Below are 14,220 nucleotides of genomic sequence, written 5' to 3'. Positions count from 1 at the left end.
AAATAGCGGTACTCAAAATAGTCCTTTAGTCTTAACAATATTCTATTGAAAAAATTGGATTATTAACAAAACGTTAGATTTGGTTGTATGAATTATTATAATTTAAAATTATTAGGCCAAAAGTGTTTTAATTTACAAGAGTAATTGAATTTATGATGAGTTGAAATTTAAATTAATATAAAATATAGTTATTAAGGAGGAGAACAAATAAATAAATGAATAATAAAATAATAATGCCATAAAATTTTAGAGTTATATTTTGATTTTGATAAAAAAAATAACAACACATGATTTATCTCCTTTGGCATTATCAGAACAAGTGTCATATAAGTCTCAAATTCACAATAATTACAACACAAATTATATCAACTCAATCACATAAAAATTATCCTCACCCATCATGCGTCTATCACTTCACCAACAATACACTACAACTCAAAAGAGTATTGAATACAATCGTAAAAATATAGTTAAAATAAGATATGGACAATATATGCGTCTCTTCTCCTACAAAAGCAATTATTTCCATATGCAATACTAGTTTTCCTACAATAAAAAAATAAAAAGTATATTAGTGTTAGTTTTAAACGTAAATATAATTAACTATTTCTAATTTCAAACGAGTATTTAAACTAAGCCATTAATAAATAAAAAAAAAAGTAACTAATGCTCATAATAACTAACACATGATTTATCTCCTTTGGCATTATCATGATGTGCATATTACTTACAAACTTTGTATTTTTTCTATTTTTCAGTTGCTTTGTTTTGCCACCTTTAACACGCTTTCCATATCCTTTGGTGTTTGAATGTTCAAGAGGAAGAATATCAATATTTTAAAAAATATCGATGCTAACGGAAGACTCTAACTTGTTCTTTTTGCTTGCAAGGATCACCTTTTATCTTAGTATTGTGACTCAATTTCTAAACCTCTATTTATCACAAATTGGAGTTTTTTTTAGATCTACGGGCCATATGCATACATTTGAACAGTTGAGTCATGCATCTGAAATCAGTTTGCTTTCACTTCCAAATTTAGGTCTAACAACCAGAGACTAGAGGGGCAGCACCGTCAACACCAATGATGCAAACAGCTTAGAAAGGAGCAACGGCAATGACGAGCACAAAGAAGAGCGATGATGACGATAAGAAGGAAAAGTTGCAGCAAGGAAAGGTTCAAAAAGTAGAGATTTAATTTTTGGTCCAACTTAGGAGGAAAATAGAGTGGAGAGAGGACGGGATGTAAGAGGCAACCTAACTTTTGATGAGACTGAAAGTAGTAATTTAATTTTTTATTTCATGTAATCTAGCTTTTAAATTAGGTTTAATTTTGGCCATTAAATTCAATTCAATGATAATAATTGCATTTTCATATTCTTTTGTAAAAAATCCTGTGTTTTGTTTTCTGATATTCATGAGACAAAAATAAATTGTCTCATAAATTTTCGCTGCTGAGTTCAAACAGAATCAGAATTGAAAGTTTGTTCTAAAGGGTCATTTCAGTAACTTAAAAGAAAGATATAGATTCAACCCCTCATTCTCTAAGCCTACCACAACCTTCATACTTCTAATATATATATATATTAAGAATCCTAAATTCTAACTCCTTTTTTTGTGTTGTTATAGGGTTAGAATTTAGAATTTTTAAAATTAAAAAATATATAATAAAAATATTTTAGTTATTTTCTATAATAAGATTATTGTAGTCATTTTTTATAAAAAAGAATATTAATTTAAATCGGTTCAAGGTTTGGTTTACTGATTTTTTGACCAAATCAATTTGTCTGATCTAATTTTGACAAAAATAATATAATTTAATCAATTATATGTATTAAATTTTAGTTAATAACAAACATCTTTAAAAAAACGTTTTAAGTATCTTTATGAGAATATCTTCCTATCCAAATTGTAAAATAATGTTATACAGGAAAAGTGGAGCATTTCAAATAAAATTTAGCCTTGTACATATGTAAATGAAAAAGTATAAGTAGACAATTAAAATATTAAACAATGTGAACAATAGATATATTGGATGTTCATTTCATTAAGTGTATGAATGGTTATTTTAATATTAAAATTTAGATAATTAATTTAAAAATGTAATATATTTTTATTTGATTGGTAGTTATTAATGTTGTTTAAGATGGTTATTATTTACCTAACACTTTCCGTTGTGAATAAGACCACGTACAAAATGAAATAAATGCCTAAAAATTTTAGTGGATGGGAGGCGTGAAGACGTTGAAGAAGGAAGTACCGAGCACTGGATGATATGAAATGAAATGGATGTGGAGGAGTGAAGACGTTGAAAAAGAGGATGAGTGGATAAACCTAGAATCCATGGCTGTGTTCCAAACTAACATTATCCACATGAATAAGGCTATTACTTGGATAGGATGAGGAGCAGTCGAGTAGTTAAGCGCATTTCAGAATGCCTCGTGAAGCCACACCTCCCGAACGAGGAATCAACGCAGTTGTGCCACTTAACTCCGTGGGATATTGTCCCCTTGTCCATTCATTATATCCAGAAAGGCCTTCTTTTCACGAAACCACAAAACCAGCCACAAGATTTCACCCATAATCTGTTGCATAATCTGAAGCATTCCCTCTCTCTTACCCTTCTCCATTTCTATCCACTTGCAGGCCGCCTTGTGACTCACCAAACCCAAGACCCTCCCTCTTATTCTGTCTCTCTTGATTGCATCAACTCTCCAGGAGCAAGATTCATCCATGCAATCTTAGACCTCACCGTATCCGATATCCTCTCTCCTGTCTATGTCCCCCCCATTGTTCACTCGTTCTTCGACCTCAACAAAGCAGTCAACCATGACGGTCACGCCATGCCTCTCTTGTCTGTCCAAGTCACTGAGCTAATCGATGGTGTTTTCATAGGCTGTTCCATGAACCACTGTGTCGCTGATGGCACTTCTTATTGGAGCTTCTTCAACACGTGGTCTGAGATATTTCAATCTCAAGCCAAAGGGGAAGATGTTAATGTTGTCAACATTTCTCACCGACCAATCCACAAGCGCTGGTTTCCAGAGTTAATTAATCTTCCCTTCAAACACCATGACGAGTTTATCTGCAGATACGAAGCACCCAAGCTGAGAGAGAGGATCTTCCACTTCACAGCTGATTCTATCGCGAAACTCAAAGCCAAAGCCAACAAAGATTCCAGCACCAACGAAATCTCTTCGTTCCAGTCATTGTCAGCTCACGTTTGGAGAAGCATAACACGTGCTCGCAGCGTGCCGTGTGATCAAAGAAGCAGTTGCATAGTGGTTATAAACAACAGAACGAGAATGGAACCACCTCTGCCGCAAGAGTACTTCGGAAACTCAGTTAACTCTGTGAGAGCGGTTGCAACAGCAGGGGAGCTGAGTGAGCATGATCTGGGTTGGGCAGCGGGTAAGGTGCACGAAGCTGTCGCAAACTACAACCACAGAGTGGTGATGGATTGGCTCAACCGGTGGGTGCGATCCCCTGCTATTCATCAAACCGGTCGCTTTATTGATCCGTACAGTGTGGTGATGAGCAGTTCTCCAAAGTTCAATGTTTATGGGAATGAATTTGGAATGGGGAAAGCCGTGGCGGTTCTGAGTGGATATGCCAACAAGTTTGACGGCAAGGTGACGTCATATCCTGGCCGCGAAGGTGGGGGAAGCATTCAATTGGAAGTGTGTCTTTCTCCTCATACGATGAGCGCCTTGGAATCTGACCAACACTTCATGGATACGGTTTCTGTGTTCAATCCCCTCCACTAGTTCCAATTCTTCGTAGTACTTGCTCTCTCATCATTAGCATTATCGTTAGTTAGGTCACTTGTTTATGCCTAATGAGCAATAATTGACATCTATCTATCTACTTACATGACACACACCTTGAAACTTTGATGGATTTGTTGGAGAATTAGCAAAAAGGATATGGGTGATTAAAGTTGGAGGAAATAGTTACCGTGTGAATGTTCTTAGTTACCATCAAACAAAAGTAATAGAAAAAGAAATATTAAGAGTGTATTTAAAAAGCCAGGAATCAAAATTCTTTCGGGAATTGAATTCTATTTAGTTTAGAATCTTTCTTGTTGCCCCGCCCTTGTGTTCTTGACTTCTTTCCAATTTCATAAGGGTTATATTTAAGTGGTTTTTTTTTTTAATTTTAAAAGATAACGAAGAGGAGAGAAGTGAGCAATATGCTGTGCTGCCATTTCGATTTAGAATGAGTAATATTTTGTATAATGTAAAAGGCTTGGGTAAATGATATGAGTGCTGAGATTATTTTAGAATGGAAAAGTACGAAGAAACAATAGAGGTATTGTACAATGTATATTGTTCCGTACGAGGAGAGCTGAGGTATATGATGCCTAGCCAGCTGTTGGATTTATGGAAGTGCTATAAGTCGTCCGGTGAGTAGCGCCACAAAATAACCTTGACACCAGGAACACGGTGGCGGGAGCACCTGCAAAAAGCACTTCGACGCTCAAGTTAGAGTAAGAATTATCATAGAGTGAGAATAATAAACTAGAATGAGTAGTGTAACCTGTCTTTCTTAGGTTGCTTAGGTTTGATTTTATAGATGAATGGAGTGCCATGTGCTGCCTGATTTGTTCCGATATTAGTGGCCAGGATGATAAGTTTCGTTGCTGTAGGTAACGGCAGAGGGATAATGTTTGACTCATGTGTGTTTTTGATTAAGTGATTGTTTAAGTTATGATTATTTGTTTCCGAGATTTATGGTTAGTCTGTTGTTGCTGATGTTAATCCCGAGCTTAGCGGGATACATGTCATAGCCCCCAAGCTCGGCTGGCATTGCATGTAAGTGGTAGGCGCGCTTATTAAGTTGCCTTTATTGTATTTTCTGGTCTTTAGACTTCAAAATGGTCTTCAGGGGAGTTTTAAATGATCTTGGAAGACTTTATTGTTTCTTTTCTTGCAAAACGTGCCCGCTTTTAATGCTTTTATTTGCCGTTTGGGTTTTCCACGCTTGTTTAGCGGTTGCGAGTTATTTACCCACTAAGTTAGTGGGCTTGCAATAATTTTTCCTTGTTTTGGAAATTTCATTGCTGTTTCAAATTCTTTCTACTAGATGACTCTTACCATGACTTCTAAAGGTTCATCTTTTTCTCTGTAGTTTATTTTTGTTTCTCTGTTTTTTCTTCTAAAATGGCGAGAGATAAGGAAAAAGATAAAGTTGTGGAGGAGGATAAAGCTAGTCTGTATTACTGGGTTCACGATGATGTGAGGACTCGCTCCTCCTCGTTCGTTAGTGTTGACTCCATAAATGAGCTTTGTGGTTTGCATGTTGTGAAGGAAGGTTCTGGTGCTGTTGTTGAGTTCCTTCCTTGTTCTAGTGAAGATAGGGTTTGCGAGAGGAGGGGGATTGGCAGTACTTCTACTTTTATACACCCTGTCTTATCGAGCTTCACGTTAGGTTCCCATTTTCTGCATTTGAGTGTGACGTTCTAACTCATCTAAACTGTGCACCCTCACAATTACACCCTAACTCGTGGGCGTTTTTGCGTGCTTTCCAATGTTTAATGGGCTTTCTTTCTGTTCCTTGTTCTCTTGTTGTGTTTTTTTCTTTGTTTCAAGCAAAAGGGGTTCGAAAGGGGTTATGGATATGTTTGAGTAGTTTCCCTGGTCGTTCTCTCTTCCTTCTGTATAAGTCTTCTTTTAAAAATTTTAAGTCCTTGTTCGTGAAAGTGAGGTCGGTGGAGTCCGAGTACCCCTTTTATCTTGATGACGAGTTGATAGAACGATTTCCTCTATATTGGTGTTCGGAACCTTGTCAGATTCTTGAGACTGTTGAACGAAGTGAGGAGGAGGAGCGATTGATAGACTTTTTGGTTGAGAGTTTTGCTGAGGGGGAATGTCTGTCTATTCCTGACCTTCTTCGCTATCATGATTCTGGTGATATGGAGGGTTTGAAAACATATTTAGGTATTTTTTGATTGTTTTGTGTTTGTTTCTCATTCGCCTTATTTATTCTGACTTTTTGCTTCTCTGTAGGTGGGCGAGTTCCTCTCCTTGATCCGTCACATCTTCAGACTTTTCTTAAGAAGAAGAAAGAAAAACTTACTGATGCTTCTTTAGCCGTGAAAGAGGGGGTGGTGATGTTGCACAATCTGTTGCTCAAGCGGCGTCTTCTTTCAAAAGGAAGAGGGATAATGTTGAAAAATCTGTGGAGGTGATTTCGGAGGAAGTCAGGGGGTTGATGGAGGTGGCGGGTTTGCTTTTGATCGCCGCGTTGGCATGGAAGCTCTTGGTAAATTTGTTCAGGTAATCTTTACAATTCGAGCTTTTTTAAACTTTTTGTTTGCCTTCTGATTTTTATTTCGGCTTTTAAATTTGTATAGATTGTTGCCTCTCGCTTGATGTGTGTTGGTCGTACCACCGAGCTCATCGGTGCTGAGCAGCAGGAGGCTGTGAACAAAGTCGCCGACCAGGAGAAGTCGTATAACATGAGGATTGCTGAATTGGAAAAAGCTGCTAAGGAGAAAGATGATGCTGTCATTAGTGTTGTGGCTAGGTCAAAGGATTTGGAAGAGGAGGTGTCCCGCTTAAGAGATCAGATTCGTCTGTTGCAGGCTGAGGTTAAGGAACATGATGTGGCTAAAGGTCAACTTACTTCCCATGTTCATGAGTTGGAGGAAAATGGCATGGAGATGTTCTCTTATGGCTTTGATCGAGCTGTAAGTCAGATTGCTGTTTTGTCCCCGAAGTTTGACAGTGCTCAGCTTGATATGACTAAGATAGTGGTTGGTGGAAAATTGGTTGTAGATGGCACTGTAGAGGAGCATGATGAGAACGCTCCTCCCTCTTAGTTTGTTTTGTTTATATTTTGGATATGTATGATTGACTCTTTACTTTTTTGGTTTCGTTGACTGAGGTTTGGTCTTTGTTTTGTTGATACTTTGAACTGTTTGCTTTGGCCGAGGTTAGGCCAAGTTGATGATATCACTTTGTTGTGATTTTTGTAGCGTGTGTTTTATTGTTTTCGTATTTTGTTTAGAGATGGGTTGGTTTTGATAGAATCGTTCGATAATTTGAATATATTGGGCGTCCGGCCTCATTAAAACCCTTCCTTAGGCAAAACCCTCTTTGTTTTGGGAAAAAAGCTCTAAAGGGGAAAAAGAGTACCTTTATCCACTGTTTGTACATCTTATGATCTATACATCTTTAATGATGAAACATTCCAGTTCCCTGACACTGGGTTGCCTTGTAATGTTTGAAGTTGATAGGGCCCCATTCTGAGTACTTTTACTATTCAGAAAGGTCCTTCCCAGTTCGCGGCGAGCTTTCCGTGCGAAGGAGGTCGTCTCACATCTTCGGTTCGTCTGAGGACTAAATCGTCGTTAGAGAAAGCTCTTGGGACGACTTTGCTATTGAGTTTTCTTGCCGCCAATTGCTTCATGGCTCTCTGTTTGATCGCCGTGATCTCTCTATCTTCTTCGACGAGGTCAAGCTCGGCGTTTCTTGTGCAAGTATTGTGTTGTTCGTCATAGAGCTCGGTGCGTATTGTGGGGATTCCGACCTCTACTGGAATTAGCGCTTCTGACCCATACACTAGTTTGAAGGGTGTTTCTCCTGTGGTTGTTTGTATTGTTGTGTTGTAGCTCCACAATATTTCTGGGATTAACTCGGCCCATTCTCCCTTTGCATTGTCCAGTTTTCTCTTTATTGCCTGCAATATAACTCGGTTAGTAGCTTCGGCCTGCCCATTGGTTTGGGGGTGTTCGACCGAGCTAAAATGGTGCTATATATTAAAATTTTTTAGAAATGAATCAAGCTTATTATCGGTAAATTGTCTACCATTGTCTGATATTATTTCCTTTGGTATTCCAAATCGGCATATTATATTTTTCCATATAAAAGATCTTACCTTTTCGGCTGTTATCTTTGCTAATGGTTGTGCTTCTATCCATTTTGAGAAGTAGTCAATTGATACTAAAAGAAACTTTACCTGACCTGGTGCTATTGGAAATGAGCCGAGGATATCGAGCCCCCATCTGTGAAAAGGCCAGCTTACCTCCATGCTGTGTAATACATCGGCCGGCTTAGTAGAGACGGCTTCGTGCTTTTGGCATTTGTCACATGTCTTAACTTTCGTTATGCAATCTCTTTTCATAGTTGGCCAAAAGTATCCTGTTCGGACGATTTTTGCGGCTAGGGCTCGTCCTCCGATGTAGTTTCCACATATGCCCTCATGTACTTCATCCATTACCTCTCTTGCCTCATCCGTGTTTAGGCATTTTAGCAATGCTTGAGAGATGCCACGTTTGTAAAGTTCTCCTGCTATGCTTGTATAGAGACTTGCTTTTCTTCTGAAATTCTGCGGGTTAAGATCGTCTTTGGGCACGGTACCTGTATTGATGTACTCAAGAAAAGGTGTTCTCCAGCCATGGAGGTGGTTAATGCTTGTTATGGATAGTAATTCGATGCTGGGTTTTTTAAGTGTCAGCTGTGATAGCACCGACGTTTGTGTGTCTCCCCTAGTAGCGGCAAGTTTGGATAGGATGTTGGCTCTAACATTCTTTTCTCTATGAACATGTAAAATGATAAATGAACTGAACTTTGAAATGAGATCCTTTGCTACGAGCCAATATCGCTCTAGCAAGGGATCTTTTACCTGATATTCTCCTCGGATTTGTTGAACCACCAAGAGGGAATCACAGTGTGCTGTCAGGCTTTGTACTTGGAGGTTGAGGGCGAGCTTGAGTCTGGCTTTGAGGGCCTCATACTCGGCCTGGTTGTTGCTTGCTGGGAAGTAGAACTGTAGTAATTGCTCGGCCACCATGTTGTCTTCTTCTTTCAGAATTATACCAGCTCCACTTCCTCCTTGGCTGGATGCTCCATCAACGTGTAGCTCCCAGTACTTGTTGTGTTCATCCGAGGTTAGTTCCGATATGAAATCAGCAAAGATTTGTGCTTTTAATGCCGACCTTGGTTGAAATTGGATATCAAATTCTGAGAGTTCTATAGACCATTTAGTCAGTCGTCCAGCTAGTTCTGGCTTTGTTAGTATTTGTCGTAATGGTTGGTTTGTCCGTACTATTATTGTGTGGCTTTGAAAATAGTGTCTGAGCCTTCTTGCCGTTATTACAAGTGTTAAAGCTAGCTGTTCTATCTTCGGATATCTTTGTTTCATTGGCTGCATGACTCTACTGACAACGTATACTGGTTGGTGCATCTTTCCTGTCTCAATGACTAAAGCCGAGCTTATAGAATGGTTAGAAACAGATAAATATAAGTATAAAGGTTTACCGACTTCTGGTCTTCGCAGCACTGGTGGTGATGACAAAATGGCTTTGAGCTCGGCGAATGCCTTCTCGCATTCCTCTGTCCATTAAAACTTTTTATTCTTTGTTATCGTTTGGAAGAAGTGATATGATTGGCTTGACGCTGATGGTAAGAACCGAGATAGTGCTGCTACCCTTCCTGCCAATTGTCGTACCTCTTTTATTGTCTTAGGGCTCTTCATGTTAAGTATTGCTTCGCATTTTTCAGGGTTCGCTTCGATTCCTCGTGAAGTTAGCATGAATCCGAGGAATTTGCCTCCCTGTACCCCAAAGGCACACTTCTCTGGGTTGAGTCTCATCTTGTATGCTCGTATCTGTTCAAATATCTCTTGGAGGTCGTCGCAGTGTGACCTTTCCTGGGTGGTTTTGGCGACCATATCGTCGACATAGATTTCCATGTTCCGACCTATTTGGTGATGGAAAACCTTGTCCATCAGTCGTTGGTAAGTTGCTCATGCATTCTTTAGACCAAATGGCCTTACTTTATAACAAAAATTTCCATGTTCAATTATAAATCCAGTTTTGCTTTGGTCTTCTGGATGCATAAGTATCTGGTTATAACCAGAGTATGCGTCCATAAAACTCAAGCTTTTAAAACCTGATGCACTGTCTATGAGTTTATCGATGCAAGGTAAAGAGTAGGCATCCTTAGGGCATGCCTTATTTAAATCTGTAAAGTCGACGCACATGCGCCATTTACCTGAGTTTTTTCTTACCATTACCACATTCGAAAGCCATGTGGTGAACCTGATTTTTCTGATGAAGTTAGCTTTGGGAAGCTTTTTAGTTTCCTCTAGAGCTGCCTTTGATTTTTCTGCCCCGAGGTTTCTCTTCTTCTGAGCTATAGGTCGGGTAGTTCCGTCAGTGGCGAGGTTATGGCATATAATGTTTGGATCTATTCCTCGCATGTCTGCTGGGGTCCAAGCGAATAGGTCGGCATTGTCTTGTAATACTTTGATGAGCTTGGATCTTTCTTTTCCCTGCAGTGCTTGACCGATATATGTGACTTGTTCTGGTTTCGCCGTCAGTTGGACTTCTTATAGTTCGTCTGCTGGTTGAGGCCTCTCTTGAGTGTCCTCTCGGGGGTCGAGCTCGGCTAGAGACAGTACCTCGCTTGTGTTATGAGTTGCTTTGACCTTTTATTGGAACTCTATTCTTGGGGCCGACCTTCTTAGGCTTGCATTGTAGCATTGTCGAGCTTGTTGACGATCTGAGTGGAGGGTTGCTATCTCTCCGTCCTGTGCCTGGAATTTGACATATAGATGAAAAGTTGAAACTACTGCCCTAAACATGTTCAGGGCAGGTCTTCCGAGGATAATATTATAAGGACTAGGGCAGTCAACTATGAGGTATTGTATGTCAATGGTCCGTGACAATGGGTTGTTTCCCATCATTGTTTTCAACCATATGTAACCCTTGATTGGCACTCTTTCTCCAGAGAATCTGACTAATTCTCCGGAGGAGGGTTGTATGAGTTTTTCGGATATTTTCATTTTCAAAAGGTAGTATAAAACAGGACATCGGCACTACTACCTAGGTCGAGAAGGACTTTTCTTACCAGTAATTCACCTGTTTGGACAGAAATTACCACTGGATCGTTTGAGTGCGGTGCGGCCGAGCATATGTCTCCCTGGTTGAAAGTGATTTCAAGGTCTGAGGCATCCTTGCTGCTACATGTTGTTGTTCCTTCTATCGCTAACATTGCACGGTAACTACGTTTCCTTGCCGAGGTTGTTTTTCCACCTCCGGCGAATCCTCCTGAAATGGTGTTTATGACCCCTTTGGGTGGCGTAGTGTTTGACCATTTATTGGTTTCTTTGTTTCCCGAGGTTTGTTGACGTTCTTCTCTATCGCCCTCTTTATGTATCCTTCCTTCGATGTACTTGTCTAGGAGGCCTTGCCGGGCCAATCTTTCTAATAGGTCTTTGGCTATTACGCATTCATCAGTTGTGTGGTCGTACTTTTGGTAGAAGGCACAATGCTTGCCTTGGTCAACAAATCGCTGGTCTTGGTAGTTCCCCGCCCTCAATGGTGGTTTTATGATTTTAGCGTTGAGTATTTCTTTAATTATCTTCTCCCTTTTGGTGTTGAACCTGGTATAATTGTCGAACTTCGGCGTAAGCTTAAACGGTTTCCTGGGGTCTTTGTTATCGGTCGACCTTATTGCTCGGCTTTCCTCTCTTCTGAGTTGCCTTCTTTCTACTTTTTTGGCCTCATGGAGTTCTTCAATCTCCATTTGCCCGGCTGCTCTTTCTCGAAATTCTTCCAAGGTCTTCAGTTTTGTGACTGCAATTGTTTCTCTGAATTTTCCAGGCTTGAGAATGGCTTTTAAGGCATGCAGGTGGACGGCGGGATCTAGATCGGGTATCTCTATTGTTGCATCTGCGAATCTGGTCAGATAGTCCTTTAAGCTTTCTTGGGGACCTTGGCGAATGGTGCCGAGATAATCCGATCCGTGTACGTAAATTCGTGCTGCAGTAAAGTAATCTATGAAGGATTTTGCCGATTCCTCGAAAGAAGAGATTGATCCTTCAGGTAATTTTGAAAACCAAAGGAGAGCTGCGCTATCAAGGTAAGTAGGGAAAATGAGCCCGGGGGTCACCAATCCCCTTATATGGCTCGAGTGAGGAAGGTAGTGTGAAATGTTTTGGCATCTGGTAATTGGTAATCTCCTCGAAGAACGGGTTATCCAAGGTCAGTTTCTCCTTCGGTGGGTCGACACTCAACAGGTCTGCGTTGCCTTTTCCTTTGCATCCATTGTCCTCATGCTTGCCAGTGTTGTTTTGAGTGGATAATTCGGCAAGTCTTTTCACTTTTGCCTGTAGTTCAGCCATCTGGGCCATAAGTTCGGCCTGGGTGGATTGATGAACTCCATTGTCGGCCATGTGTAGAGATTGAGAAATCCTGCGTAGAAAGAAAACACAAAGTGCTGTGGTAAAAAAGAGTGGGGTTAATGTAACTTTCGGCCCCACGGTGGGCGCCAAATGTTCCGTACGAGGAGAGCCGAGGTATATGATGCCTAGCCAGCTGTTGGATTTATGGAAGTGCTATAAGTCGTCCGGTGAGCAACGCCACAAATAACCTCGACACCAGGAACACGGCGGCGGGAGCATCTGCAAAAAGCACTCCAACGCTCAAGTTAGAGTAAGAATTGTCAGAGAGTGAGAATAATAAACTAGAATGTGTAGTGTAACCTGTCTTTCTTTGGTTGCTTAGGTTTGATTTTATAGATGAATGGAGTGCCATGTGCTGCCTGATTTGTTCCGATATTAGTGGCCAGGATGATAAGTTCCGTTGCTGTAGGTAACGGCTGGGGGATCATCTTTGACTCATGTGTGTTTTTGGTTAAGTGATTGTTTCAGTTATGATTATTTGTTTCTGAGATTTATGGTTGGTCTGTTGTTGCTTATGTTAATCCCAAGCTTAGCGGGATACATGTCACATATAATGGGGTTAATTTAAAATTTAAAATATTTGATAGGCAATTAATTAATTTTAAATTATAGGCAACTAATTAATTTTTAATAGTTTTCAATTTGAGATTTAAATCAAATATTAGGATTACCATCGGTTTTAGAAACAAATAAACTACCTCCCTTTCTTACTTCTCTCTCTCAATATGGTTTGTTAGCGTTCTATATCTTTCTCATGGAGTCTCGCCGATACACTAACGCCACAGTCACCAGCTGCCATCGAAAATCGCATTGACACTGTTCCGACTGGTGTCGTTGGTGCACAGGCCACCGCCAAGGGAGGACGCACATATTGGGTGGGTCGAACTAACGGCACCGCAGCAACCCGGACGTCCAGCGCCTCTGTCGCAGCCGGTGTGTGCCTTCTTCCCGACACCGTCCTCACCTCCTCCGATGCGCCTTCGCTTTCTCCCATTCCTTCAAGTCTCTTATCACCGATGATACCACCATGCTCTTCTTCTTTGGATCCAAGCATAGTTAGCTTGTTTCATGATTTGACCCCTATGCTTCACAACAGTGCCGCTTTTGTCATGACTAGTCTTTCAAAATTATGTTTCACCACAATAATAGTTTCTTCTGTTTATTCATCATCTTCTTCTATTTTAATGGTCAATTTAGGATGGTCATTTTAGTAGGTATGCGGATGGTTATTTTATTTTTATGTAGATGATTATTTTGATTGGATTGAGTTTAGTTATATATAATTAAAATATGTTAGATGTTCAATTCATTAGGTATGCAGATGATTATTTTTATCCTTAAGTGGATGGTTATTTTTATTAAGGGTGAGTAGTGTGTGGCAAGCTAAGTAGCGACGGTGAAATGAGATGACTATTGATGAAGGTGGGGTGGACGCCGGTTGAAAAAGAAGAGAGTATTGAAGGATTTCAGATGGTTATTTTTTTTAAATAACTAACGATATTTTTTTAAAAATTTGAAATCTGAAATTGGAGAATTTAAAATTTGAAATTTGATGTGAAATAACTGAATAAGAGTTTTTAAATTTATTATTTCTTGAGTAATTTTTATTTTTAATTCATATTGGGCTAAATAAGCAGCCCATTGTACACATTGTATAAATACTCCATTGACTTTGTAGCGAGACTCTTTTAGAATATGCTATTTGATGTGGTGGCAGTGGTTTTGATTTCTTCCTTTTATATATAACTGAATCGGACAGACCGATTTGATTGAAAATTGGTGAACTGAATTTAATACCGGTCCGGTCCGACATTTAGATCGCACAAAGTTAAGAATTGAAACGAACTGGTTAGATTCGGAATGAACTGGTAAAAATTGGTTAAATTCGTGAAGACCAGTCTGAACGAACTGTTTGAAATTAAAATTTCAAGAAATGTGTGAGGTGGGATTCGATGTCTTCATGGAAAAATGTCCTTCTTAGTCAAATTATAATACATATAGGTATTTTTTATCAAATAGTTTACTTCAATT

The 14,220-nt window shown here is 39.6% G+C and overlaps 3 protein-coding genes across 3 annotated transcripts; 2 read left to right on the top strand and 1 right to left on the bottom strand.

The window, feature by feature from the left end:
- The first annotated feature begins 2,243 nt into the window (after positions 1–2,243).
- LOC107460447 (uncharacterized acetyltransferase At3g50280-like) lies at positions 2,244–4,076 on the top strand. Its single transcript, XM_021128635.2, has one exon. It carries the CDS (start codon positions 2,397–2,399, stop codon positions 3,762–3,764), a length of 1,368 nt encoding a protein of 455 aa, XP_020984294.1. The 5' UTR covers positions 2,244–2,396; the 3' UTR covers positions 3,765–4,076.
- Positions 4,077–4,199: 123 nt separating this feature from the next.
- LOC127741048 (uncharacterized) lies at positions 4,200–6,900 on the top strand. Its single transcript, XM_052252385.1, has 3 exons — positions 4,200–5,936; positions 6,006–6,275; positions 6,353–6,900. The coding sequence occupies exons 2-3, from the start codon at positions 6,249–6,251 to the stop codon at positions 6,818–6,820; spliced, it is 495 nt and encodes a 164-aa protein (XP_052108345.1). The 5' UTR covers positions 4,200–5,936; positions 6,006–6,248; the 3' UTR covers positions 6,821–6,900.
- Positions 6,901–7,263: 363 nt separating this feature from the next.
- On the bottom strand, positions 7,264–9,729 carry LOC107460334 (uncharacterized). Its single transcript, XM_016078692.1, has 3 exons — positions 9,413–9,729; positions 7,879–9,214; positions 7,264–7,752 (listed from the first exon to the last, which is right to left on the bottom strand). The coding sequence occupies exons 1-3, from the start codon at positions 9,727–9,729 to the stop codon at positions 7,264–7,266; spliced, it is 2,142 nt and encodes a 713-aa protein (XP_015934178.1).
- Between the last annotated feature and the right edge of the window lie 4,491 nt (positions 9,730–14,220).

This window comes from Arachis duranensis, chromosome 8 (assembly GCF_000817695.3).
Source record: "Arachis duranensis cultivar V14167 chromosome 8, aradu.V14167.gnm2.J7QH, whole genome shotgun sequence".
NCBI lineage: Eukaryota > Viridiplantae > Streptophyta > Magnoliopsida > Fabales > Fabaceae > Arachis > Arachis duranensis.
The sequence above is the reverse complement of the archived record's forward strand: the minus strand, read 5'-3'. Positions and strand labels throughout refer to the sequence as shown.

What these genes read in the sequence shown, in the direction of transcription:
- LOC107460447 (XM_021128635.2), top strand. Translation starts at nt 2,397, where the DNA reads ATGAGGAGCAGTCGAGTAGTTAAGCGCATTTCAGAATGCCTCGTGAAG.
- LOC127741048 (XM_052252385.1), top strand. Translation starts at nt 6,249, where the DNA reads ATGGAAGCTCTTGGTAAATTTGTTCAG. An exon ending in CTCTTGGTAAATTTGTTCAG is followed by an intron (nt 6,276 to 6,352) that starts GTAATCTTTACA and finishes AAATTTGTATAG; the next exon opens with ATTGTTGCCTCTCGCTTGAT.
- LOC107460334 (XM_016078692.1), bottom strand. Translation starts at nt 9,729, where the DNA reads ATGGACAAGGTTTTCCATCACCAAATAGGTCGGAACATGGAAATCTAT. An exon ending in AGGGTAGCAGCACTATCTCG is followed by an intron (nt 9,215 to 9,412) that starts GTTCTTACCATC and finishes CCATTCTATAAG; the next exon opens with CTCGGCTTTAGTCATTGAGA. An exon ending in CAAAGATAACAGCCGAAAAG is followed by an intron (nt 7,753 to 7,878) that starts GTAAGATCTTTT and finishes TTTAATATATAG; the next exon opens with CACCATTTTAGCTCGGTCGA.